Below are 26014 nucleotides of genomic sequence, written 5' to 3' on the forward strand. Positions count from 1 at the left end.
CAAACATAACGCACACAAGTAAATGATGAGTAAATATTATATTCATAGCTGCTAGGATTATAAACTAAGCATTGAGGTCAGTGGAACAGATGCAATAAGCCTTGATGACCATTAGGTCAAAACTTGTGGCTATATATAAAGAATTTGAGGATTCTAAGGCAAAACTTCTTTTCTCTGGATTTGCTTTATCTATAATGTCTTTGATAACTAATTAAATGTTTTAGGAAACCTAAATTTACTGTAGTATTTTAGAATAGGATATGTATTAAACGAGCACATACCTATTGACGTCGTTTGACCAGTGACTCACTCTGACTGACTCTTTCCAGGTCCAGATAACGTTTCAAAGCTATGGACTAACTCCACATTGACACAGTTTGAAGTCTCTGGTTTCGATACTAAAAGATTATGAATTAAACATTTATGATAACATTTTGGGGACATGAAATAATCAAAACTCTAGCTTGAAATGTCATTAAATAGTACGATAACATTACAACTTCAACTATTTTCTTCAAGTTCAACTATTTTCTTCAACTATTTCTGTGACTTAAACGTCTCAAACGGATAAACCTATAGGCTATTTAACCAGTTTTCTTAATGAAGCAAAATATTTATCTTATGAGATTCAACAACTTACCTGCACATCATTAATTACATTTCATATCATCATGAACTTGTACATGGGTTATAAATGGTAAACCAGTCCACACTGCACCCAGTGCATTGACACACGGCGTCTTCAAAATAAAACCATAGTGGTTACCTTGCTCAATTGCTCAGACGACCGAAATCAACGGGTCGTATGCGAATGCACCCGAACGGCAATCTCACTCGACTCGGTCGGTTCGTCCCCGTCGCCCCGGCGCGGCCGTCAGTACAGAGGTGTCCGCGGGCGAGGCGGCACGTGCGGTGCACGCCTCGCTTCATTGTTTTGGCTGTGTACACCATTGTTTTACTCCATTCGACTGCAATCAATACGATATTCAGTGAAATACGACGGGCGGCATTATTTACGAAGATAGTGCTGAATCGTGCAACGACATTAAAGGTCTTATCTTTGCAGATAAGTACTTGGTGGCTTATTGACAAGTGAAACTCTCGATCGTCCCATTCATATAGGACGGTATCGTTTGTGTTTTGTTATTGGACCATAAATATTGTGTAGTGATCTCTCCCGTAAGGATAGCATGCAAATCAATAATCAAGTGGATGCCCAGCAGCGAACAGAAAAGAGCTCTTGCCGTGCGGCTTATAACACGGTTGCATATTGATTGGTCCAACCGGGATCACTGGAAACTGTCGTCCTATTACGGTAAGTAAACAGAAGCCTAATTTGGGGTAATAACTATAATCAGAGTAACAAAGCCAATGCACATAAAATAGAACTTGCACTTAAATACTAAGGACCCCTGGAAGCAATTTAGCTTTAAGTTGAAACAATGGGCAACACAACCATTAATTAACATTGATGATAACCAAAACATTGTTGAACTACCCTAGCGTTAAAATCAGTTATTCCTGCTGGTAAAATCAGTCAGTCATCAATCAATCAATCAGTTAAAATCAAACTTAAACCTAACTGATTACAAAATAATTTCATTAGAAATCACCCTTACATTAGGTAAAAACGATTAAGCTTTTTTAATAGAACCTTCAATTCACTGCAACTATAAAAGACATATGTTTTCCAAAGAGAAAAACAAAATGCCAAAATAACATCATTCGTCCACTATAAAATTTAAGGCCGACAATCTGACCAGTTTCATGGTGCTTTCCTCAATTTTCTTTCCGGGTCAACATTACGTGACCTCTTTTTTCTGACCTTGTCTATAGGCTTATATCTAAACACCTTTAATAAGGATTATGTTTAGAGTTATGTGCAGGACCTACTCGTACTTACATAAATATACAAATTGTAACTTTACAGTTTCGTGAATATAATTGACCGAGTTGAATGCAATATAAGTCCTTCAATAATACAGGGAGTTCCCTGTATTGTTGTTCTTATCCCTTACCAATTGCCAGGAAAACCGTTGCTTGTCTATGTCCTGTAGGTTTATGATGCTGTCTTGATTTCTGTAGAATTGAGAATAAACGAAACCGTTATTAATACGAGTTTCTGGTCTGGTTGCAGATGTCGCTTGCCATTTTGACAATTGGCAGATACAAAGTTCGACAATGATGCACCTTGCGCGCGGCTTCGTACTTTTATTAGAATCTAAACACTGCATCTAAATCAATATTTCTACATCTAAATAAGGTTTCCACCACTGAATATTACAAAATAAATATAATAACTGAATAATACAAATCCAAAAAACTACAATAGAGGTTTACCATAATAACATTTGATGTTTATAGAAATAATTTGTAAAAATAAATCAAGATTAAAAAAAAACATGGTAACATAATACTTAGATTTTAAGAAATCTTCTCAAAATAGTGGTTAACCTTTAAAATATCACAATATTAATCTTTAAAAAGCTTAATAGCATGTATATGACATTTAAAACACTTCCTTACGTAACAAAACACTATAGAATGAATAATTAATACTTTTCTTTAAAATATTACTAGAAGGTTTGAAATTAATTTTAAATTATTAATATAGTCATTAAAACCAATTTATTATCTTCAAGTTTTAAAAACCACGATTTACGATATTCGAGCATTTGCAATTCAAATTGGACCATTAATATTATCAATCCCTGTGACAAATAGGAGCTAATTCAGCAATTGGAGTTTGGAAGTAATTAGTGTTAAAATAATCGTTTGCAACGCGATCCAGCCTTAATCTGCCTTCTTTTATAAATCTATAGGAAAACAATATAGATAAATCAACAAATTTTTAAATCAGAGAGATCAAGTATGGATTGTCATTGAATTCGGTTACTAGACTGGGACTGTGCCCAAACACTCTCCGAACCCAAAACAAAATAAGGTAGTATTCCCTTAAAACCGCAATTTTATATTCTAGAGGTGGACAAATAAATTTCTCCACGCATATAATGTTGACTTGTCTGGTACTGCAGATTTTAATTTTGGACGACAGTAATCAAATAACATCAAGGTCACAGGCAGGGTCATTGAATAATTTATTAACACTCTAGATTTTTGTATTTTCTTCTAGTACAGTCTGGTAAGAAAATAAGAATGAAGAAGATCAGGTATCCTAAACTTTAATACCTAGTTTCAATAAGTACAATGTTTGGACTACCTGAACGGCAGCACATGCTTAACTGCACAAACGAGATAATAAATTTATCAATGGAACTCTAGATAACGTTGTTGGAGCAGCCAAAATTTATTTCTAGCATAGCGTTGGCTATTCTATAAGAAAAACGTCAACAAAAGACCTGTGTCTGTAATGACGTAAATAATAAAACTCTATGGTCAGAATGGGATTTTAGTATTTATATGATTATATCAGTTACTGTTATTATTTTGCTATAATTTTATTAATTGATCAAAAGATTAATTCCGTGCTACTCTCTAAAAATAAAATAAAAAAATCTTTCATAATTTTACAGCGAAGAAAGTTTTGTATCTTATTCTTATCAGGGCTTAGTTACGACATCGTAATATAAATTTTCGAGATAAAGTGTGATTTAACTTTATAGTTTACGATAAATTGTTGCAATAAATACTCATTTCTGTATTTCGCCTCAAGGTAGATTTACCACTTAAGACTGTTATTTCAATTCCTCATTAGGTTTTCACTAGCACTAATGTAAAGAAAAGAGAGATATTCTACAACTTAATCAAAAACATGCAATTTTAAATTACTAAGTTAAAAAATGTATTGTTATATTCAGCTGATGAGAAGATATTAGATCTGAAATGAAATAATATTCTTCTCAATTTCTGGTTCATATTTAAAGAGATGTGTGACTTATTCCCGATATTGTTCGGAAGCCCCTTTCTTATAGTGCATTGTGTAAGAAATCTGGAAGCGCAGTGGCTTAACACACCTGACCGCAGAGACGAGGTAACCAGTTTCACCACCTGGCCGCACACATACGCTGCAAAATATAGATTTGTTGCTTAAAGGTACTTTATAAATGCAAATATTTATGTGGGTAGTAGTATCTTTTAGTCATGAGTACTTTCACCCGTATTTCGTTACCTCGTAAGTAGCGAAGTAAACAAGTTTTTTTTTGCTGTAAACTGAATCTTTATCACAATAACAAATTATTTTCTGCAAATTTTAAAATATTGCACTAGAAGCAACAAACTGTTGGCTGTACGTTTTCATTTTACCTATTGACCTATTTATTAATATTCAGTTATTATTACATTATCTTCATTATAAATATCAAGTCTATTAACAAACAAAAACGTTGATCCGTTTGTGAAAGCAATATGCTATCTAATGAACAATTGATTAAAAGATCTGCAATTATAACTTCTATTAAACAGTCTTATTAATATTCAGTACACTTTCATTCGATTACACCAAGTCTGCCAAATTAATGATATTACTTTGTTTTTATTTCATGTTTATACTTTCTACAGTAATTACAGAAAAAATAGCAATGCGAAAATATTATTTTGGTGTGAAAGTTTTTCAATAACTTAAATAACAATGGATATTATATTAGTCATCGTTTTAAAGCTTTGCTCATAGTGTTCGATGTTATGTAACTTATTCGTTAGATAGTTTTCTAGGTGTCTTTTTACCGACAATTTCTAAACGCTATAATGAAAAAAAATTACGTGAGCCTAAAAAACAAAAATTGAATTTAATGAAAAAAAGGTTTGCCGGTAACTATCCGGTGGTATCCAGCAATAAAATACAATAATATTTTGTTTTATAACATGCACAACAGCTACAAACAACTTAAGCACTATGTTTTGTCAATATGTACTTACTTAATAACTTCGACTTCTTAACAAGTTAATAACATTAATTGTCGCATTTATGAAAAACAATAGAACTGTTGGTAATATACTTAAAATAGATATACACATGTTTCATTCCATTTAGCATTGGAATGGAAAAAAACTGTAAGACGTACATTTATTTGTACACGCATATCTTTATCCTGAATCATCCCATTTGTTGGGACCCTCAAAAAGGGTTTGCTTTGTGGTTGGAAATTCCAGAGGTCCCTGTGATTCAACAATCTTTCAATTATTTACCAGTGTCATTAATGTTTTATTTTTGGTAAAGAACTTTACAGTCTTGAGAACCTATTAAATACTAATTATTGCTTACCCATTTTAATATACGTAACAGCAATTCGACCTCTTGACTAGCATCATAAGCGTTGTTTAATGAAATCGAATGTTTACTTCAGCAAAGTTTCTGAGTGTACGAATAGACTAATAGCTAACATAATTGCAACAATATAATTTAAGTTATACGCAATAGCAATTTACAAGTAACAAATGAGTCTTATGTGCATAAGAAACGGAGCTCGTGCTCGTTTTTTTAGCTCACATAAACATGACTTTAATATAAAAAAAAATCTATTTCTCAAATTTTGCTGTTAGTCGTAACATCGCTTTAGTCACTGTGATAATTGTGAGGCCGAGTCTGAAGGACGAAATCAGTAGATTGCGCTAGTAATACAATGTTAACCCAAGTTGATGACTTTGGATGTCTGACTTTAACTTTTATTTTTTTCGGTTCCTCTGGGAATAATTTGAGTCATCTGTCACGGTCATTATGACTTACACCAGAGTTTTATAGTTAGTTAAGACTTAAGAGTCAGATTTCTCATTCTTTTCTTTTACTCTTTTAGCTCTAAATTATTATATAAAATTTTATTACAAGTATTAATTAGCTTACGTATTATTGTAAGTATGAAAACAGCATACTTCTTTTTAGTAGTGCAACGCTTAATCCAAGCAAGTCTTTATTTAATGAACAAATCCATGCATATTAAATTGTATCAGCATTAGGTTGGCGGGTAAGCTCATTAATTTGGTTAGTTACATTTCAAATATATACGCTATCTGCGACCTTAAACTAATTTGCTCGAGGTTTGTTATTTTTTTGAATGCATACTCTAATACTCTTCTGGTTTCTTCGGCAAGGTTTTCCTTAATACTAATTATAAACACTGATTTATGAAACTTTTGACTCTCGTCATGGATGCATAATAAAATACAGTATATTGTTATAAGACGTGATCATGACATACATGCTGAATGGCTAAATCGCATTAAGTTAAATACTTTATATTAGCACTTTCATGAGCAACCTAAATATTTAACAATTTCCTCCGTTTCCGTAATGTTAGTACGGTTTAAAAACTAGGGCACTAATGTAATCCTTGCATACAATTTGTAAAGTTTATGTAAATGTACTTGTGTACAACATATCACCATCGCTTAAAATGGTTACAGTTAACATTTACGGTCATAACACTTCTGTTTACTTAACGGTGATATAAAATGGGTAAAGTTGAAGACAACAACTTTGCTGTCAAATGTGAACTTATTATCTATAGTAGTACTCTTGCGGATTAGAATATACTATGTGAGAATTGCGATTTTTTTAATTTCTACACCTAAATCTTAACAATTTTTGTCTGTTGTGTTGTTTAGGTGTTCGTAAATATATGCCTGTATAAGTATTAAAAGTAGGTATCTTTTGTTACTAACGGATATATCAAGGTGTCGAAAGTCAAAGCTCTTTAAAAGATGTCCGTAGCAGGAGTATGCTCACCTTTATTTTCTCCAGCTTGGTCTTAAGGCTGCATGTATTGTTAATTTAATACAATTAAGAAGCCTCACTGGGAACAAAATAACGCTGAACTTAAATCACTGATGTCAATTTCAGTAAAAATATATTGATAACTAACAGGACGCTTGGCATGTTTGGCGGCAGTTCCAATAGAGTCAATACAAACATATTTTTAACAGACTTCAAAAAGGAGGACCGACCGACAGACCTTAATTCATCGCAATCTTTTTTTTAAGTATGTTACCCGATTAGTCGAAGACGCCTGAACAGATTTCAAAAATTCTTCTTTGGTTTTAAAGGGCAAACTTTTCAAGTAGTCCCATTTAAATTTTATCGAAATCGGTCAAGTTGTTATTAAAAAATCAACAATAATGTAACCCAAATTTTATGTAAGTAATGTAAAGCAAATTTTTTAGTTCCTGGACGTATCTTGAAGGTGGTTTTTTTTTTGATAATTTATAGTGTACCTACAGTAATAGGCACTTTGGCCATGAGTCAAGGGATTTTACTTAAATATAATCAGTGTCCTGTGGCTTAAAACATAACCGGATGCAAAGCAAGTATTACCAATTGAGTCGCTTTCCCACGCACTCGGAACCCACGCCTGTGATGTACTAATAAGTACAGAGCTACTGGTTTAGACTGTCATATGGTTACAATTAATATTATCTTCAATTTGCAGATTTTCCCTCTCTGCAAATTGAGCCAATTCTGCTTTTTACAAATTTCTAACCCGCAAACACCAAATTGATAGTGTTCAAATAGCGCTATCCTTGTCTATGTAATACATTGTGAAAAGGACAGCACTTTTAGACCTGTCAACAGAGAATTGAATATAGTTTTGATTAGAGTATTGTGTACCTACCTACGTCAGAATCGGCAAAAATATTATTAGAAAATATGTTCTTAATATTAACAAACTATCAAATACAACTAAGAATATTTTCTAGCCATACATATTTCTATTACATCTGTATTATTAATAGGATTACTGAACCATATATTACAATAGATTGAACTCCTTTATACTTAGATAACTTAGATCGTGATGTCTGGATGCACAAAGTAAGAGATATTTTGTAGACATGAGAAGAAAATAGAAGGGTCGTGTCGGAGATATAGCATAAACCTATACCATCTCCTCTATATAGATATGGTGAAAACTGTCAGTTATACACAGGGGACATTATTCTATCAATGAAATTATATACCTATCGTTTTTGGCAATCGCCTCTTCAATTCCAGCTACTATTTAAATAAGAAGCAGAAATACAGATTGCACCTTAATTAAAATCTTTTGTCACGTTATCATAAATTGGCTTGATTATGTGTCCACCCAAATTCCTAAATCCTTGCAATAAGAAAATGCCCTATTTACTATTCCATAGCAATAACCAACACAGGAGTTTGTGCCTAAGAAAGTTAATTTCGTTTGACACAGTTATAAAGCAACAGTAAAATCGTAATACAATAAAACAGTGTAACAGTATTAGTTCAATTGGTCACGTATTGAGTACAGTAACACGATGAATGTAAAACATACGTTCATACAGTTTTTTCATGAAAATGTTTATTGCCATCAATTGGGATGCTTTAAATATATATAAAATGTCGTGGATGTGAAGAAATAGTTGGTAGGAAATGAGTTTAAACTGTATTTTTGAAACAGCCAGCTAATAAATCCATAGACAGAATAAAAAGAAAATTAAATGAACTAAGATGGAACAAATAAAGTGTCCGTTAGACTTCAGAAAGTTTGTAAATCAACTTTAGGCGTGCAAAACGTCACAGTCTTACTAGATCGATTATAAAGGACAGAGGGTGATAACTAAAGTCCTTAAATACTTGTAACCTTCTCGCATATCAGTTTTCATCAAAAAGATTCTCTTACACTCGCTAATAAGGGCAAACAAAGGGTGAGGAAGATCCAGACAACCAATGTTCTTCATACATGCGCTATATTTGAAAATATTTTTAAGTTAGTGATGTATCTTATTACTTATCCATGTTAGACTATAACATTTCAGCATATAATTTACAAATTTATTTATAACTTGCAGTTGCCCGCGACTGTATCAACGTTGGTAGACGATAATAAATATTCCTGTATAAACTTTCGCACCCTTTTGTACACGTCCTTTCCGGGTTGTTTTTCAAAAGAAATATTTCTTGGCAATTTTTATTGAACTATTAATCTAACTAGAGATTTTCCTGCCTCTAATTTTAAAAAGCATGCAACTTATGTCCAATCTTTCAAACCATATCCTAGAGGTGTATCTCAATTAGTTGCTAATAAAAAATAACTGCAGAGTTCTAATGCTCAAAACATGATATTTGACACGGTTCCTATATATGTGTATGTTTTTGTTGTTTATATGTAATGTATACATTTTGCCAAAACTTATCAAATGAGACCAAACTAGACTGGTTGCATAGATGCATTACAGAGTTCCTATGGCCACCTTCCAGCTCCGCCTCATCTCCGTCAGGACTATCACCTCCATGCCACAAAACAGCACTGTCAATACAGCGCAATTGGGAACCCAGAGATGCGTCAAATTAAACTTGCATAATTTGATTACAGGTAGACTAGATACTGGGATAGGTGAAACTAAATAGTAGCTGGTAAAAAGGAAATCTTTTACGACTAACTAAATAAGATCAAAATACAGACCGTTACTAGGGTAACAGCCCCATTATGCAGTGTAATAAGTCGTACAGAAACGCTTGTAGTAAAGACCAAATCAAAATAATAATAATCATGATTATGAATAATGCAATAGAGAAAATCTTTTATTCGCAGAAGTAACGTAACTATATAATATTGTGACAATCAGTTTATCAGTTCTTCATAGATATCAATCGTTATACTATTCGTATCTGATTAGTTTGTTCAGACACACTCGTAAATAATAATGTCAATTATCAACATGCAATAACATAACAGTCTTTATGTAATCTATTGTCTTTTTAGCCCTGCTCCGAAAGAAAACGGTATGTAATAATGTCGCAACTTTCTCTTGATAACACATGCATTCGAATAAAAGAAAACCTTATTGGTTTTAGTAATTTTATTTATTGTTGTACTTACTAAACTAAATCTTACATGGCACAATCGTATCAGTACAGGTAAAAAAATGGAGTATACGTTCCGTAACTCGTATTTTTAAAATTTCAAAATATAACAGTTAATACATACTCTATTTATTACCGCGGATGACTCCGACCTCTGCAGACTATTATACAATTCGTCTATTGCCCCCTGAGTTCATTATAATCACGTAAAAAAAAACAATATTTCAGAGCGGTTAATTGACTTCCGCACAATTAATGGAAAGAATACAAGCACAAGTCACTTTCATCGATCTTCGTCTAACAATCCGCTCGGTCATTTACTATTAAATTATCGTGTCTTGTTAAAAAGTGTATGCAAAGTTTAATCAAATGCTTCCTTTACAATTTCACTTTACGAGTTACTTTGTTAGTCAATGGCAAATTTAAGTGACACTGTCACGATATCTGAACAATAATTTATAAGTGACGTTACGTTTTATTCACGTGTTGATAGCATTGTGACCATGCAAAAAACGTGAAATAAACTTAATATTGAAGAAGACTCCAGCCTGAACTTAATCGCAATCGAGTGTGCTTCGTCCTCGGTGCAATCTCTCCTCACCTTGGTAGTATACACCATAAATTTTATATATAACTATGAATTTGGTATTACTCATATCTATTCTTTGTCCTAAATATAAGGCGCAAGCCGCACGAAATTGATGTGGCTTGGACATCCCAAGGACTTTCTCAGTTTTTTAATTTAAATTTCATACAAAATACATGGATACATTCACTAGTTGCTCTTTTAATACTTGCAAATTCCGTACTTTCATTAGCTTTAAGACGGAGGTACTCGTGTATTGAGAACTTTAAATTTGGTAAAAAAATATAAATCTGAATGCAACGTATAGTATATAGTATATAATATACGTTGCATTCATATTGCATAAGCAATAAAATAAGTAAAAAAAGAATGCGCGTTTCGATGGCTATTTTCCTATATTAATAGAATGTGAAGATATACATACCATAGGACAATCCTACGCCCACGGGGGTGAACGTCCAAACTACAGTTAACATTTAATTTAATTACACTTCGGTCTCATGCACCGACGTGACTGACAGTCTTAATAAGTCCGGGAAGCCGGACTAAATAAGGATATAATATGTTCATTAAGTTGTTCTGCTGATTCATTTTTGACGACGTTGTCTGCATATTATATCAAGCAATCAAAAATACAAACCTATCCAATTATCCTATCCTTCTCAACCAGATAATGCCTAAGATCATAAGTTAACCGTGTAGACTTGGTTTCAATTTGACATGATAACTGGTATACGCGATTTTACGTAAATCCAGTAAATCATCATAGTATCTGTCTCGAGCTATGATGTTAAGTTTTTCTGCTTACAAATTCGCAGAAAGTACCTCGCGACCCGTAGTACAGAGTTAGGACTTAGGAAGACGGCGTTGTTCCTAGTCAGAGAACGTTAAGACCTTGGTTCTGTCCATTATCCCTAAATATGGAATTTGTTAAAACCCGCCAATCTGCATTGAAACAGTGAAAAAGCTCTAAATCCCACTCATATTATATAGAGAGCTTTCCCCTGTGGCATAGGGTGTTTATTTGACCAGAATGAGCAGACATAAATAAAATAATAATTTCTTTCTCCAATACGAATTTAAAAATAGTTATAGGCGATTTTGGTGGAATAGACGCCTGTCCCTCTGTAATTGCTAAAATAAATTGAGATAAATTAAAATGGCCCAAAATTTTCAATGCGTCGTGTTACCTTAATAGGCTGAGGATGATGATTAATAAATATTTTCTTCTTAATGTAGGTAAGAGTAACTAAAGACTATAAAGTTTTATAATCAAGTTTATTCCGCATAAAAACGCAAAGGGCCCGGAGTAACGTCCGCTAGTAATCGTAAAACTTAATTAAAATTCAGATGCACACACCGCGCGTCCACTTATGGCCGACGCGACTAGACTCGGTTATAAATTTCCATTCACAAACATGCGGTGTTTCCATTTATATAGGTATAAAAATATAACATAATATATATATCAGCAATACACACATAGCCATCTAGCCCCAAAATAAGCGCAGTTTGTGCTATTACCTTTCTTCTTAGATCCTAATTGATGAATATTTTATGAATAATATACAGATAAACACGGGCACACTGAATACATCCATGTTCATTACACAAACGGTTTCCAGTTGTGATTGTTACCTCTGATTTAGAGAGCAGCGTCAATCAACGGTCAAAAAAATACAAACATAGCATTAAATATTGTAATAGAAATATGTAAAGTAGAGATAAAACGTGAAATCTTTAGAACAAGTTAAGATATGACCACAGACAAGAAACCTTATTCACTAAAATGTACGGGTTTAGGATCAAACATGTTGAAGTTAGATTTTTTTTAGAGTTTGATGCCTAGACATAAAAAAAATTACATATTTAAAGGCTGAAAATATATTTTATCGAAACAACATTTTTGACGAGATGACTTACGTTACACACATAGGTAATAATAGTAATCTAGGAGCAGAAAGTTTTGGTTGAAATAAGCCTTTCTCAAATCCAGAAATAAAAATAAAAAATAGGAACTAGAGTCGTGAAAATGTAATAGGCCGTGGACGTTTTGACATTTGTCATCGCGACGTAACTAGTTATGGAACCATTAGACTCGGGACTCTCGATAAATCAATTCAAGTTTGTATCAGTACCTACTTGATTGATATGATTATGTATTGTAAAGTGTTCGTTCGTTCAAAGTATTCCTTTAACTTCACAACCAATACGCGTGACTGGCTGTTGATTATACGTCCACTTTTCAACATGTTGAAACAGAGTTAGTACTATATAACAACAAACACAAAAATCGAGTCATCACTATGTTTAAGTTAATGTCCAAAATAGAAGAGCCATAGTTAACGTAATAGTAAACAATATATATCAAACTTAAACGAGCGCACAGTCAACTTTACAAGATGAGAAACGAAAAACTGCGCAGTGCGCGCGGGGACGCTTCAGTCATGTGCCGCTTGGTCAGATACATCAACTGAGACTCATTATTTAGAACCCATTTTGAGAACCAAGCTCATTCTCTGCAGTAAAGATAACTACACAATATTTAATTTCGATATTCAGTAAAAAAATGGTTACAGCTCTAATATAAAAAAAAGACTGAGAACGTAACTGTTTTCGGAACGTTTCGCAAGAATTATAAATTGCATGCTACTATAAAGAAAGCGCAAAAAGAATACTCGCGATATATTCTTTTATATTATTTAACGTCCCAAAAATTTTTTTTTTTATTTTTTAAAACACTATGTAATTGATTTTTATTTTATTGTTTCTTTCAGTTTCGTTCCAAGTTACATTCTATGACCGTTTTGACATTTGTGCAAGACCTTGCACAAATGTCAAAACGGGCCTATTACATTTTTACGACTATAGAAAGTTCAAAAACATCGCTTTAAAAAGTCCATTACTGGCAGTTTCATAGAAACCATCACAAAATGCATCACAATACATTCTATTTGCTGTTTTATTGTATATGAAAACAATAAACATCACTTGGTCGCTAAAACATACGACACAAACAATTCTCTTGGAAACATACTTCTACATTACACCTACAACTATCTTCGCAGAATTAAGAACATACAGAACCTTATTCTTATTCAGTCAATATGGCATGCAGTGCATTATGACCAAAAACAGTGAAAACGCCATTTTATCAAAAACGTTAAGAACATAAGAGGTAAAATAATTACTGTCTAATACTAAATGGACTTAAGTGACTAGCCGCCTGTTTTGATGCTTGCTTGCTTCAATATTAGTCGTGTACATGATTTCTGCATGTGCGTTACCTTATGGATCTCTTTTGCTCATGCGTAGTTTTACATTACATTATTTCCGAACATCCAAAAAGCTTTAAACAGGCATCGTTTCAGAAAGTGGACCCACTGAACACCCAACTTAGAAATACATAACATGTCGTCTCAAGTAAACATACCCTTGTAGATCTCTATACTGTCGATACATTATAGTACGAGTAAGATAACTCAATACTACGCGAAAAATAACTAAGAATAATTATATACATCTAAGAAAACAGTTTTTTTGCAAAAAAACAATAATGAGATGAAGTAGACCTGAGACAATTCTCAGAATTCACATGATGGTGTGCATCCCAAATCCCAAAAATTCAACCTGTCGGGTGGACTCGTGGCAAATACGGAAGTAAAAGTAATAATGTCTCACTGGTTTAGCCTAAATTTTCAAGGACAAGATTCCCGTTGTTTTGGCCCTCATAAACTTCGTGACTACTAAAAATTCTTGAGTAAATTTGTCCTTTACGATCTTGGGCGAACACGCACTCAATATAATTGCTCGAACCATCAAAATTCCAGTTGTAAATGGTAATTGCTTATTACATTCTCGACTCTTAAAATCTAAGAGTGAAATGGAGTGTAAACGTTTGCTTATGGAATCATAGTCTTAGCGTTTACGGTTTGGTAGTTACTCTTCTAAGCAAAACCTATGGAACTGCACGGGATATTAAAGTCAACTCCACGCTGACGAGGCCGCTAATAAAATATTAAATTTTCGCCCAAAATTCATATGCCAAAATTAAATCCTAGCACCCTTTACTTAAATCACTCCAGGTATGCAAATTACGGCGCCTTGTTTGCGGCTGCTTTATTAATTTTGCTAATTTGAAATATTTTACACCGGCCTTAATTATTTTACACGAATCACTGGATTATGGTTATTTAAACAAGGCTTTAATTTTTATTAAACTAGATTTTAAAAATGGGAATAATTTCTTTGGGACTTTACTGTGTAGGCTTTATCGAACCCGTAGCATGTTACTCGATTTGTTGATTACTCAAGTTAATATTAACGACACTCTAGTTAGGTTAAGCTAAGTTTATGCATTAAGCGCAACTAAAATATATTTTATACAGTAAGCGAGGTCAAAAATATCAGTTATTTTATGTTCGTGGTTTTTTCTATTCTTAAAGGTCAAAAAATTTCCTTTTATAATTTCTCTAATAAAATCCTTGATTATGCATTTCTTTTTTAACATTATTGCAAAATAGGATTAAAAGAAGTACGTGCTAGTAACACATGACTGACAAACTCGACGAATTTTCATATTTTAAAATGGCGCCATACAGTCGATTAAGTTCTCTCCAAAATTAATAAAATCAGTTTCAATCGGTATGATATGAGAATTCTAATGATGCCTTACAAATCCAAAGCTGGTCAGGTATTTAAAAGTTAGGGGATATCAAAGAAACTCGAATCATACAAATGATACATATCTGGGCACTCGTCTAATAAAATGTAAGTAGGAACTAAATGTATAAATAATGTAAAAATTTAGTAAGTACAGCATAATATATTTTGAAATTAAGAGGTCTCGCGGGAATTACCGACCTAAAATATGTTTAAGGCTTCTGAAGTATTTTTTTAAACGGATGTTTATAATTCCAAATTTCATGAGACAATATTTCTAAATCCGCGCACAAGGTATTATCCCGACACAATAGCTTGGTGAAAAACCGATAATGGAATTCATGAGGGAAACCGACGCCACGCTCCACCCATTCATGTGTCAACGGCTCGCCTCGTAACAAGAGGTTATTGATCTAAAAATATAAAAGCTTTCCTTCTGGCATTGTCTTAAACGACCGAGTTAGGATGCTGAAGTACGTTGAACGTGTTCAAGTAATACCAAAGCGTTTAATAGCAATGTAAAGGATATTTTACACGATGCGAGTTCTTAATCTGAGGGGCAATTGTATAAAAAAATTCATATGCTTAAATGTATACAGCTTAACATGTATAGGTTAATAGATTGTTTGGAGCTTTAGTGCATGTTTGATTGATTTGCGTAAAGATGTTTTCAACATTCAATGTTATAAATGATAAATAAATTTATTTTTGGTAATATAAATAACAAGTTAGTTCATAACATTCAGTTTAAGACACTATAAATTTACCTATAATCGCATTAGTGACAATAAACAGCTACTCCTACAATCATGTAGTGTATACTGGTGAGAGTCTTTACTCTTTTGCAACCTTGTATATCAAAAGGACCTTCTGGTATAGTTCCAGAAGGTCCAGTACTACTAATATACACACACATACCACATAGATTAGATTAACATGTTGATTAGGTCAAGTGAGAGTAACTAGACTACACTAGAATTAAATAGAAGCAGGTGTTAAATTGCGGTTTTAAAGCAAACTTGTATATGTTGTTTATTTTACTTGCTACCGTGCAACCTAGGCTTTACACACTAAGTACAATGCTATTTATGATCCATACGCTGCAAGTAAGATTCGGCCGTGCATGCAGCTCTATTTTAAGCAAATGCTTGCATTGCACAATATTCTTGGTAGTAATACTCTCTTTAGGAAGCTTTTGCAAGTATTTAAGGTATTTTTTGTGTTAAATAAAGATAAAAGAATTAAGCATATAAGTTCCGGCTACAATACTTGAATGTTCTCTAAAATGGAAGAGTAGAATTTATAGAGCGCTATCGAATTTTGTAAAACCTGTCATTTGCTTAGAAAGCTAACCACATTAGAAGTAAAGAGAAGGGTATTTGGTATAAAACTATTCAATGTCAGCCTCTTTGTTTTCCTTGGTTTGCTAATGTTAGATTAATAAGAAAATAGTTAGTATTACCTCATAGGTTGCGTTCTGGACATTATCCATCTAATAAGTTCGCGTTTCTAATGAAGAAAGCTAATTCTGCCTACTGCGGTATTTGCGGTACGATAGATGATATCCAGCATGTACTGGTGGAATTTAGCAGAACCAATTTGGAGCGACTCGATGTTATGCGGAGGTACAACATCAACAGATTTGACTTAGTTGCTCTAACGAGCCTTCTCTCTCAACCGACCATGGAAGGTTTCAGGTTTTAAAATTAAAAAATTAACATTATAAAATGTCTCACGGTTTCCGAGAAAAAGGAGCGACAGACAGGCGAACAGCCGGTAGAATGAGTAATCCCAAGAAGGTTTCATTTCACCTTTGAGTGAACGAAACGTTAAAAGCAAAACTAATTTCTTGGTTGTTGCCCAAAATTTACAACACGCATGCTACCTCTACCTACGTGCTTGGATAAAAATATCTTAGGCAATGAATCTGTGACATTGAGCTTGTTTAAATTCGGATCGACGTACGAGGGTAGATATTTATAAAGTCACGCTCACCGCAAAACGACGCAGCTTTCAGCTTCAACATACTGTAAGACTTGAGTTTCACAAAATGAGGTATTTGGCCACCAGGAATTTGTATCATATGACATAGCCAAGATCTTTGGGTTTCGATGATAGTTTTACGTAGTTTTGTAATCTGCTACGGCAACTGGCCAAGACGAATTTAGACGGTAGCTACGTAACGTAATGAAATAGGTTTAATGTTTGAAGTTATACTTCTTTTCGTGTGCTATCAAAATCAGATGAGAGATTTTTTCCCCGAATAGAATCATGTTTTTTTTTTAATTAATTTAAAATGTTAGTATTTTTAGTATTATTTATAGTATATGATGTTGCTTATGTTTAAATAAGCTTGAAATAATTAGAACTCTTCATTTGTAATTATACGCCAAAGAAAAACAACCTTTTACGTGCGTAGTACGTAGTAGTTAAGTACGAGTTTTACCTAAGCTAAGATAAGTAGTCGATAAGTATGTTAAGAACACTCGAAAGTATTATATTTATGAATTATTCATGCACTAATCCTTCCGATCCCGCAATGTGCAATTTAACGTACATTTTGCCTTATAGGTATACACTAGGTATACTTGTGTCAGCGGAATCTGATATCGGTCATTTAAACACTATAATGCCAGATGTGACCAAATCATTCTATTTTAGAAGTACGGTGTATGGGTAAGGGTACATGTATGATAAATATATATATAAATAAAATAGTCATAACGTAATCGATTGAAGTACAAATTAAGAAATTAAAGAACTCTGTTCCGTGCAGCGTTACAAAGTATGAAATATCGTTGATTTAATGTCTTGGTAAAACATACCTATAATCCAAATAGAAATAATTACATTACAACATGCATTTACATCTTCAAATAGAGGTCATATCAAGTGTTAGTATAGACTCCTTTGTCTAGAGTACCAGCACAAAACTGGACAGCGGCGTTTAATAAGATTGTTTCACGTACATAAATGTTGTAGAAATATTTACAAATATCCTGTAAAATTAAAAAAATGTGCAAATTAACAACAATTTTCCCTTGCGGCAATACACAAATTTGCATTTGCAATTATAACAGGTAGGCTTATTTGCTCAATGTTGCTTGTACCAACCAATAATGTATACAATTACGCGCTCCGGTAATAAAAGGGCTTAACAGTTGTGAAGCTTCCTTATACTACTAACCACTTAAAAAAGATCTTAAAACTATCACAATAAGAATCAAATTTGCATGAAAATTGTAAGATTTATAACGTTCTCCGTACGGTATTGGTGTTTTGCCATGAATCGCATAATAGCGTGAGATTGCTCTACGTTCCTTGAAGAGAGATTCTCAGCGTAATCGTTACGTTGGTATCAAAGAGTTGGCACGCGCGAAGAGCGCAATTAGTCACAGATAACTTGATCAATCATCACGCTATGCTGAAGAAATTACATAGTTTCATGGGCGTTAGTCTATAAAAAACTGACTATACTATTGGATCACAGCAGTAATACCCGCGATTTCGAGCTAGTGAAATTTGTCTTTTCCTATTTCCTGCGGTATAAAATGCCTAGAATAATTTATATCTCTGAGTTTCTTACTTCAAAAGTTTCTTTAAAATCGGTTTATCCTTTCTCTCATTCCTCTTCCTCATTCTCCGTTCTCGAAATTCGTAAGGGACCAATAACATAAACATCTAATCAATTTAACTGTTTTGAAGCCTGTCCCAATTTTTAGTTTTAATTTTATGCTATCGTTCCAAGAATCCTAAGAATATAACAGTTAAAAATAATCATATAACAGTTACATTTAAATCGCAGACCAATACAACCATTCTATTGATATGAATAATGTTAATAATACTTTTATAAAGTGGGTAAATAATTTAACTTTGGATAGCTATAATTTGATTTATGCCAGATATTTTATAAAATGTATTAGCATTTTAACAAATTTGCGGATAATCGTTATTTAATTAATAAATAGTTTACAAGATATAATTAAAATATATTTGATTCACAGTCAATGTTCATGACATTGTAGCTGTATATTTTTGTTGTAAATACGGGTGCATTTTCAATACACTTTAGTCTTGTATGAGACTCTAGATCGTGCAAAGAAACTTTACGGTGTCTTAGTCGCTATCGTATATATTAAATTCGATGGACTACATATCTATATATGAAGTCCATCGAATTTAAACCAAAAATCTGTTATTATGACATTTAAGAAATGAACAATAACAAGAATCAGACTATACGCTATACGTTACTAAGCATTGGGTTATTCTATTTTAGGATCGGATTCACCGTCCGACGGTGACCGCACTCGACAAAAAACCTTTAAGCCTCCCATTGAGATAAAATATGAAAAAAATTGCACAAAAGGAGCCTCGCGTAAGAATTAGGAAATTGGACTTTATTGATATAAGACGAGGGCCCTTTTTGTCAAAAAAGCTACAGGAGTAAAAAATTACTTTGGCACATGGAACACGGACGGAACTTTTCGTCTCTACTTAGTGCTTGTTCTTCTTTAGCCCTTTGATACAGTTGAATACAGTTTTGGAGTTCAAAGGAGAGTTTTTTCATAATCAGAATCTTTTCACCTTGGTATATTACGACATATTGTTAAGACACAAGCTTTGTAATACACCTAATCACAAAAACGGTATTGTGAACCTATCACTGTGAAATCTGGTTGCAACTGAAATTGTTCTTAACCAAAAATCCAGTGTATCACATTCTACCTGGCGTGCCGTCTTCTAACGTTGAGAATCATTGGCAACTAGGGAGATCCCAGCACTTAATTAAGATTTGGTGCCCAACCTAAACCATTGATGTCAGTTTTTCAGTTATTTCTTTTTCGGCCTTCTTCTGCCCGCCAACCTGGTATAATTAGTTGAAGAAGTCACTTTATCATGTTGTGCAAATTGACAACTACTTTAGCAATTCCTTTTGTATCCTAATAATGGTACCACATTGTAATTGTTGTAACACATTGTACAATGTGCCTCCCAGTTTCCATCAACCTTAGGCTTAGGAGTTAAGCCTCATGGGCTTTGAATTACACCGGCTACCACACCCTTCAGACCGAAACATAGAAATGCTTCTTAGAGCTGCAAAAATAAGCGCTCTTACAAAAAGACCATATTTCTGTAGTTAAGTACAGTCTACTCATTGGGTAGATAGTGATAATATAATATGTATAACAGGATATTACAGCCAATCACTTTTCCGGTGGATTCAGGCCTCCAAACATCCGCGCTTACCTTCCGTTAATTCAAACACATTTACCCTTAATCCGTCAGCGTGAAGCATTTTCATCCCGCCCTGACCTACTTTCAAATACAACCCACTTTCGATGTCAATGTTTATTGATTTTCTTACATTTACTTGCTACAAAGTTATTCGGTTAACATATTTTTTGCTATTTTATTACCTGTAGGTACAGTTTTTGTGATTGTATAGTAGAAAGTAACGTTAAAATAGCCCCATACTATTTTATTAGCCAAAAGCCACAGAATACATAAGGCTTTATTGCCTTTTTGTATTTCGAAAAGTTACGAGGGAGACCCACCCAAGAACGGAACCCAGGACTTCGTGATCCGAACTCAGACATTCTCTACGTGGTGTTCCGAAAATTATCATCGCTGGCCTATTCAGCTGAAACAAGGCTGGACAAATGAATTTGTGTCAAGAGGCCAGTTGGATAGTGCGCAGTAAACACTTGTACTTACACGAAACACATGATAAATAATGTAAATAGAACGAATGTAAGAACTATAATCATAATAATAATAATAGTATAGTAAGATTTTAAAATAGCCCCATACTATTTTATTAGCTAAAAGCCTTATTGTCTTTTTTAAAGCACTTTTTTTTTAATTGAATAAACTGTGCTATCTAAGCGCACTTAAGGTAAATCGAATTGTTTAGATTTATATTTTGCTTAGCTCCAAAGTCCTTGCCTAAGTTTATAGGAATAAGAATATTTTTTCATTATGTCCAAATAATGGGCAACCCTCCTAGTACTATCATACTTTTAAAGAAACATTATTTTTTACTACTTTTTTTGTTTGGTTCAAAGATCACATATTGCAAACAATATATAGCTTGCATCCTGGAAATAGACAACGCGTACTTTTTACACTGTTTTTAAGGAAATTTTGAAGAGTTAAGGAAACATGGCATATTTTTCTTACTAATGGTTCCCATTCACCCGATCGGAAGTAATTAGAGCAATGACCCAACTCTTCTTCTTAGGGTGCCGTCTCCGTCTCGTCACTTACGAAGGTTGGCAATCATTAGGGCCACCTCTACTTTGGACACCACTGCTCTAAATAATGATTTGGTGCTCTTTTCAAACAATTGTCGTAGGTTTTTGAGCCATGGTATTCTTCTACGGCCAGGCCTTCTCCTGACACATTACATCGTATAATAAGTCGGAGAAGTTCAAGTTTCTAAAGACCCACCGCGCTGTTGAAATACGGGTTTGAAATCCTTTATTTGTATTTTTTTATAGGAAACATTGGATTGTTATAATGGTTGCAGAACAGGCGCTAAGCAACAAATGATAGTCATATATAATTATGCCCTGACAATCCAAGACTAAAAATTACTCCTTTTCGTAGCGGATTTTAAAGTTGTTGTTTTTTAAAGAACTTTATACAAAACAACATAGACAAAGGCATAGAACACGTAGGCGGGCATTACCTTCTGACGATTTGGTCGAGTGAGGTCACAAGTCGCAACTCACAATGTCTTAATAGGTAAATACAAGCTTAATGCTTATGTAATGAGGTTATTGACTCGCGCAATATAAGGAACAACTACTTCCTTATTTGTTTACATTTGCATACTCCAATTTCCATGATGATACTAAAAGGTTATCCGTATTTGTGCAATAAAGTCTACATACAAATTCTAACAGATTTCGTAAAAAATAATAAATGTCTATCATCATCATTATTACCCATTACTGATCCACTACTGACCCAATACAGGGCACGGGTTTCGGGTTTAGGTCATAATCCATCAAGCTGGCCAAGTGGCTGGTAGACTCCACACGCCACTGGGATTTTAGCATACTGGTTTCATCAGAATGTTTTCCTTGACCGTTACAGCAACTAATATTTAATTGTTTAAATTTTATACTCATATAATTTCGAAATGTTATAAGGGATACTCACCAGAGAATGGAACCCAGGACTTCGTGATCCGAACTAAGACGTGCTAACAATTTCTCTTCATGGTCTTCCGAAAATTATCAACGCTGGCCAAATGAATTTGTGTCAAGAGGCCAGTGCGCAGTAAACACTTGTTCTTACACGAAACACTTGATAAATAATGTAAATAGAACGAATGCAAGAACTATAATCATAATAATATCTTTATTGGCCAATAAACGGAACATCCACACAAAACTCCTTATAAAAAAATGGTTACAGAGCGACATAAAGCCAACAACTTGGGCACTTTTTATTGGAAAGCCTGTATCGTGAGTACATGCAACGGCATAGATTGTAGTTTAATAGTTCTAAATATTGGATAGAAGAATTTTTTACTTTGGAAAAAAAAATCCATAATATATTATGAAAATTAATTAATTTCCTATACTCTAAGATAGATTCTTTTTTGCGGAGTATACCAAATTTAGCTTAATTTTCATAATATTGTAGTTGTTGTCTACTTCCTTAACACATGTCAATTCAGGCGGTACTGCTACTTGAATGATCATCATCATCATATCCACCCATTACCGGCCTACTACAGGGCACAGATCTCCCACAATGAGAAGGGGTTAAGGCTGTAATGCGGATTGGTAGACTCCACACACCTGTGAGAACATTATTTAGAACTCTCAGGCAATCAGGTTTCCTCACGATGTTTTCCTTCTCCGTGGAAGCAAGGGATATTTTATTTACTTAAAACGCTCAAAACTTAGAAAAGTTGAAGGTGTGTGCTGGTATTCAAACTTACCCCCTGAAAGTGAAGTCGTGTTCCTACTCTGGAAATGTTCATTGAATGTTAATTGCGAACAGTGTGTTATTACGTACGCCATCTTAAAAACTGACCTTTTCGAATATGTTGCCCGACTTCTTTGTTTCTCAAGCATCCCGTAGGACAGTTTTTTGGCAGATGAGTGGCATTCAATTAAGCTTTAGGTTATTTTTAAGTTGTTTTTAAAATCGGTGTAGTTTTAAAAAAGATTTTATTTTAAATTTCAATAACTTCTAAATTAAATGTCCAATAGAATTATACAAGCTTTAGGTCATTTTTAAGTTCTTGTTTTTAAAATAGGTGTTTTTTTAAAATAGCTTTTTCATCATTATTTTTTTAAATCTAAATTAAATGTTCAATGGAATTATATAAATACCCTGGATGATAAAAAATTTTAAAATACGAATTAATACTGCGATACTCATGTAAGCTACTTTTGTTTCCATCGGCGATTTAATAGAATTTTAGAAGACAAAAGCTTGTATTGCGACTTAATTATGATAGTTAGATATACTTCCTCGTGGATTTTATGTTGGTAATAATGGGTACTTTAATCATGTAGTTTAAACTATTGATGATAGATAATTTTTATGTATCATCAATAGTTTTCAGCGCACGCCGGTAAAAGTTACGAATTTTATAGGCAAAATTTTGCTACTTTGGGTTACATAATCGCAATTTGCTTGAGGATCTCCAATTTTATTAGAAACTAATTATAACCTTTGTTACTTCGTGATAGTTTAATAGCTTTATATTAGCGAAGAAATGGTTAAAATCGATCCAATACTTTTGGAACCTGTTGGGTACGAACAAACAAACAAAAAATCTTTCCTCAATATAATATAAATAAGTATAGATAGTATAGATAAATAACATCTTGCATATGTTAATGTTCAGAAAACCCTAAGTTTTTCGTGTGTTTTCGTATGCTTTCATCCACAAAGTTATACTACTGACCGGGAACAGATAATCATGCTATAAATGAAGTGTATTGCTATATTTAGTGTTGTGTGAGACTTATAATATTTATGCTCGTTTAAAGACTTTGAGTCACTCTGAAATAATATTTTTATCTTCATACATTTATCCTCTGTCAGTATAAACAACTAAGTAACAACAATTAGGTACAACAAAAGTACTGTTAAGGTTAACAGCAAATGTCTCTGACACTTGTTATCTTCATAATTATACAAACAAGCAAACCTATCAGTACAGCCTCGTATACGATTTATGGAGTCTGAAAGCAATTACCAAGTGTCGAAGAGGCGAATAGAATTAGGTAAATAGACAGAGAGCTTACGATAAAAAATTATAGGTGAGAGCTTAATTTCGTGATTATGTGAAAAAGGTTAGCCGACACGGGATGCCTCGCAAATGTGGACAATGCAAACTATTTGGGATAGAAATTATGCATGAAATGTCAGTTTATGAAAGGAAATAAATACGGCATAACCAAACTTTTGGCATAAATTGAAAAATTCTGATTTCTGGAAAAATATTTTTTCTTTATTTAAAAAAATATAATGCAAAGCCATGCCAACAGTAGATCAGACAAGTCACGTTATATATTTCACATTAAAAATATACAGTTTACACGATCAAGTGGATTTAGTTATTCATAATTAAAAATTAAAAAAATAGGTATGTTATTTCATAATTTTCCGTAAATGTAGGCATCCTATTTTCTTTGCTTTTTAGTAGAATCTGTGTAATTTTTAGTCACTTCAACAGGGTTTATTTTTAATATATAGTAGATTACACGCTAATAATAAACGTGACATAGCGATTCCTTTTACAAACACTTCTTTTTCGAATAATTAATTGCAGACAGGGAATTTATTCAATATACAAAATATATCAGTTCACCTTGATAGTAATATTTACATTCGATTTACATAAAGGCTATAATAACGACATAGCGATATGTTCTGTGTTAATAGATAATAGACCTATCTTACTAAATTGCATGCAAAAATATCATCTGCATTGATATCATTATTAACTTCGCATATCTTGGCGGGTTGTGTTGTTTACTTTGCGGGTTCTTGAACTACAAAGTCCTAATTACTTTTTCTGAGTGTTAGCCTGACTAAGCATTGAACCTTAGCCTAATATTTGGCAAGGATTTTATGACTAACTACGTATTCCTAGAGAGATATAACTCACCCACTTTATAAAATATATTAACTTTTTTATCCTTGATGAGTTTTTTTAAATAATACTAAACGGTTTTTCCATTTTCCCGGTATTCAATATCCGAACCATCCGAGCTCTCAATTATTGCGCCTTACATGGGTGATAAACAAACAGACACACTACCACTTAAATAATATTAGTATGAAATTCGGAAACGTGCCCTACCACTTGAAGGGATATATATTGTCTAAGCTAAACTAAAAAAGTAACGCTCTACTTATCCACGTGCTTCTAGAATATTGACAATAGCAAAAACCACAAAAAATTTACAATGGTTGGAAAACTATAATAAAGCCATATACTTACCTATTTACATAAACATTATGCGTACGAACTACGAATAGGGTATTGTGTGCAAACAATAGGTGAAGCAACGTGGGCTTCGGAATTTGTAAATCTCATCGGATTTCATTTACCCACTGATGAAACACTTCATAATCAACGGTGAAACTGTAAATAACCTTGTGGTTTATGGTCAGGACTTCGGATTTTGATTCCTGCCACGCACATCTCACTAACCTCAAAGATTACAAATTAAAGAAAACATCATAAGAAAACCTGCATGCCTGAGAGCTCGCCATAATGCTTTTAAAGGCGCGTGGAGTCTCCTAATCCGCACTAGGACATAATGGTGGATTACAGCCCAAATTCATTTAACTCTAGATAATGATGATGAGGAATCTAAGTAACCAACCATCGTAAATAAGGAAGCTTGTTTCAAATCTTCTTTTAGATTGATTCCAGGGAGTTATCTGAAAAATAAAACCAGCGTAAATTATCCGTTCGGTCCGTCTATCTGCAAAGTAGAATCAGC

The 26014-nt window shown here is 33.4% G+C and overlaps 1 protein-coding gene across 2 annotated transcripts in view; it reads left to right on the forward strand.

Moving 5' to 3' along the window:
• Positions 1 to 868: 868 nt before the first annotated feature.
• LOC120630237 (ADP-ribosylation factor-like protein 4C) overlaps positions 869 to 26014 on the forward strand; it is a 92849-nt gene continuing 67703 nt past the window's right edge. Inside the window, exon 1 of one of the 2 annotated variants that reach the window (XM_039899387.1) lies at positions 869 to 1315. In XM_039899387.1, the coding sequence (XP_039755321.1) occupies positions 1213 to 1315 (103 nt within the window). In that variant the 5' untranslated portion in view covers positions 869 to 1212. The remainder of the gene's footprint in view (positions 1316 to 26014) is intronic. The other variant, XM_039899388.1, reaches the window with a different exon arrangement.

This window comes from Pararge aegeria, chromosome 16 (genome assembly GCF_905163445.1).
Source record: "Pararge aegeria chromosome 16, ilParAegt1.1, whole genome shotgun sequence".
NCBI lineage: Eukaryota > Metazoa > Arthropoda > Insecta > Lepidoptera > Nymphalidae > Pararge > Pararge aegeria.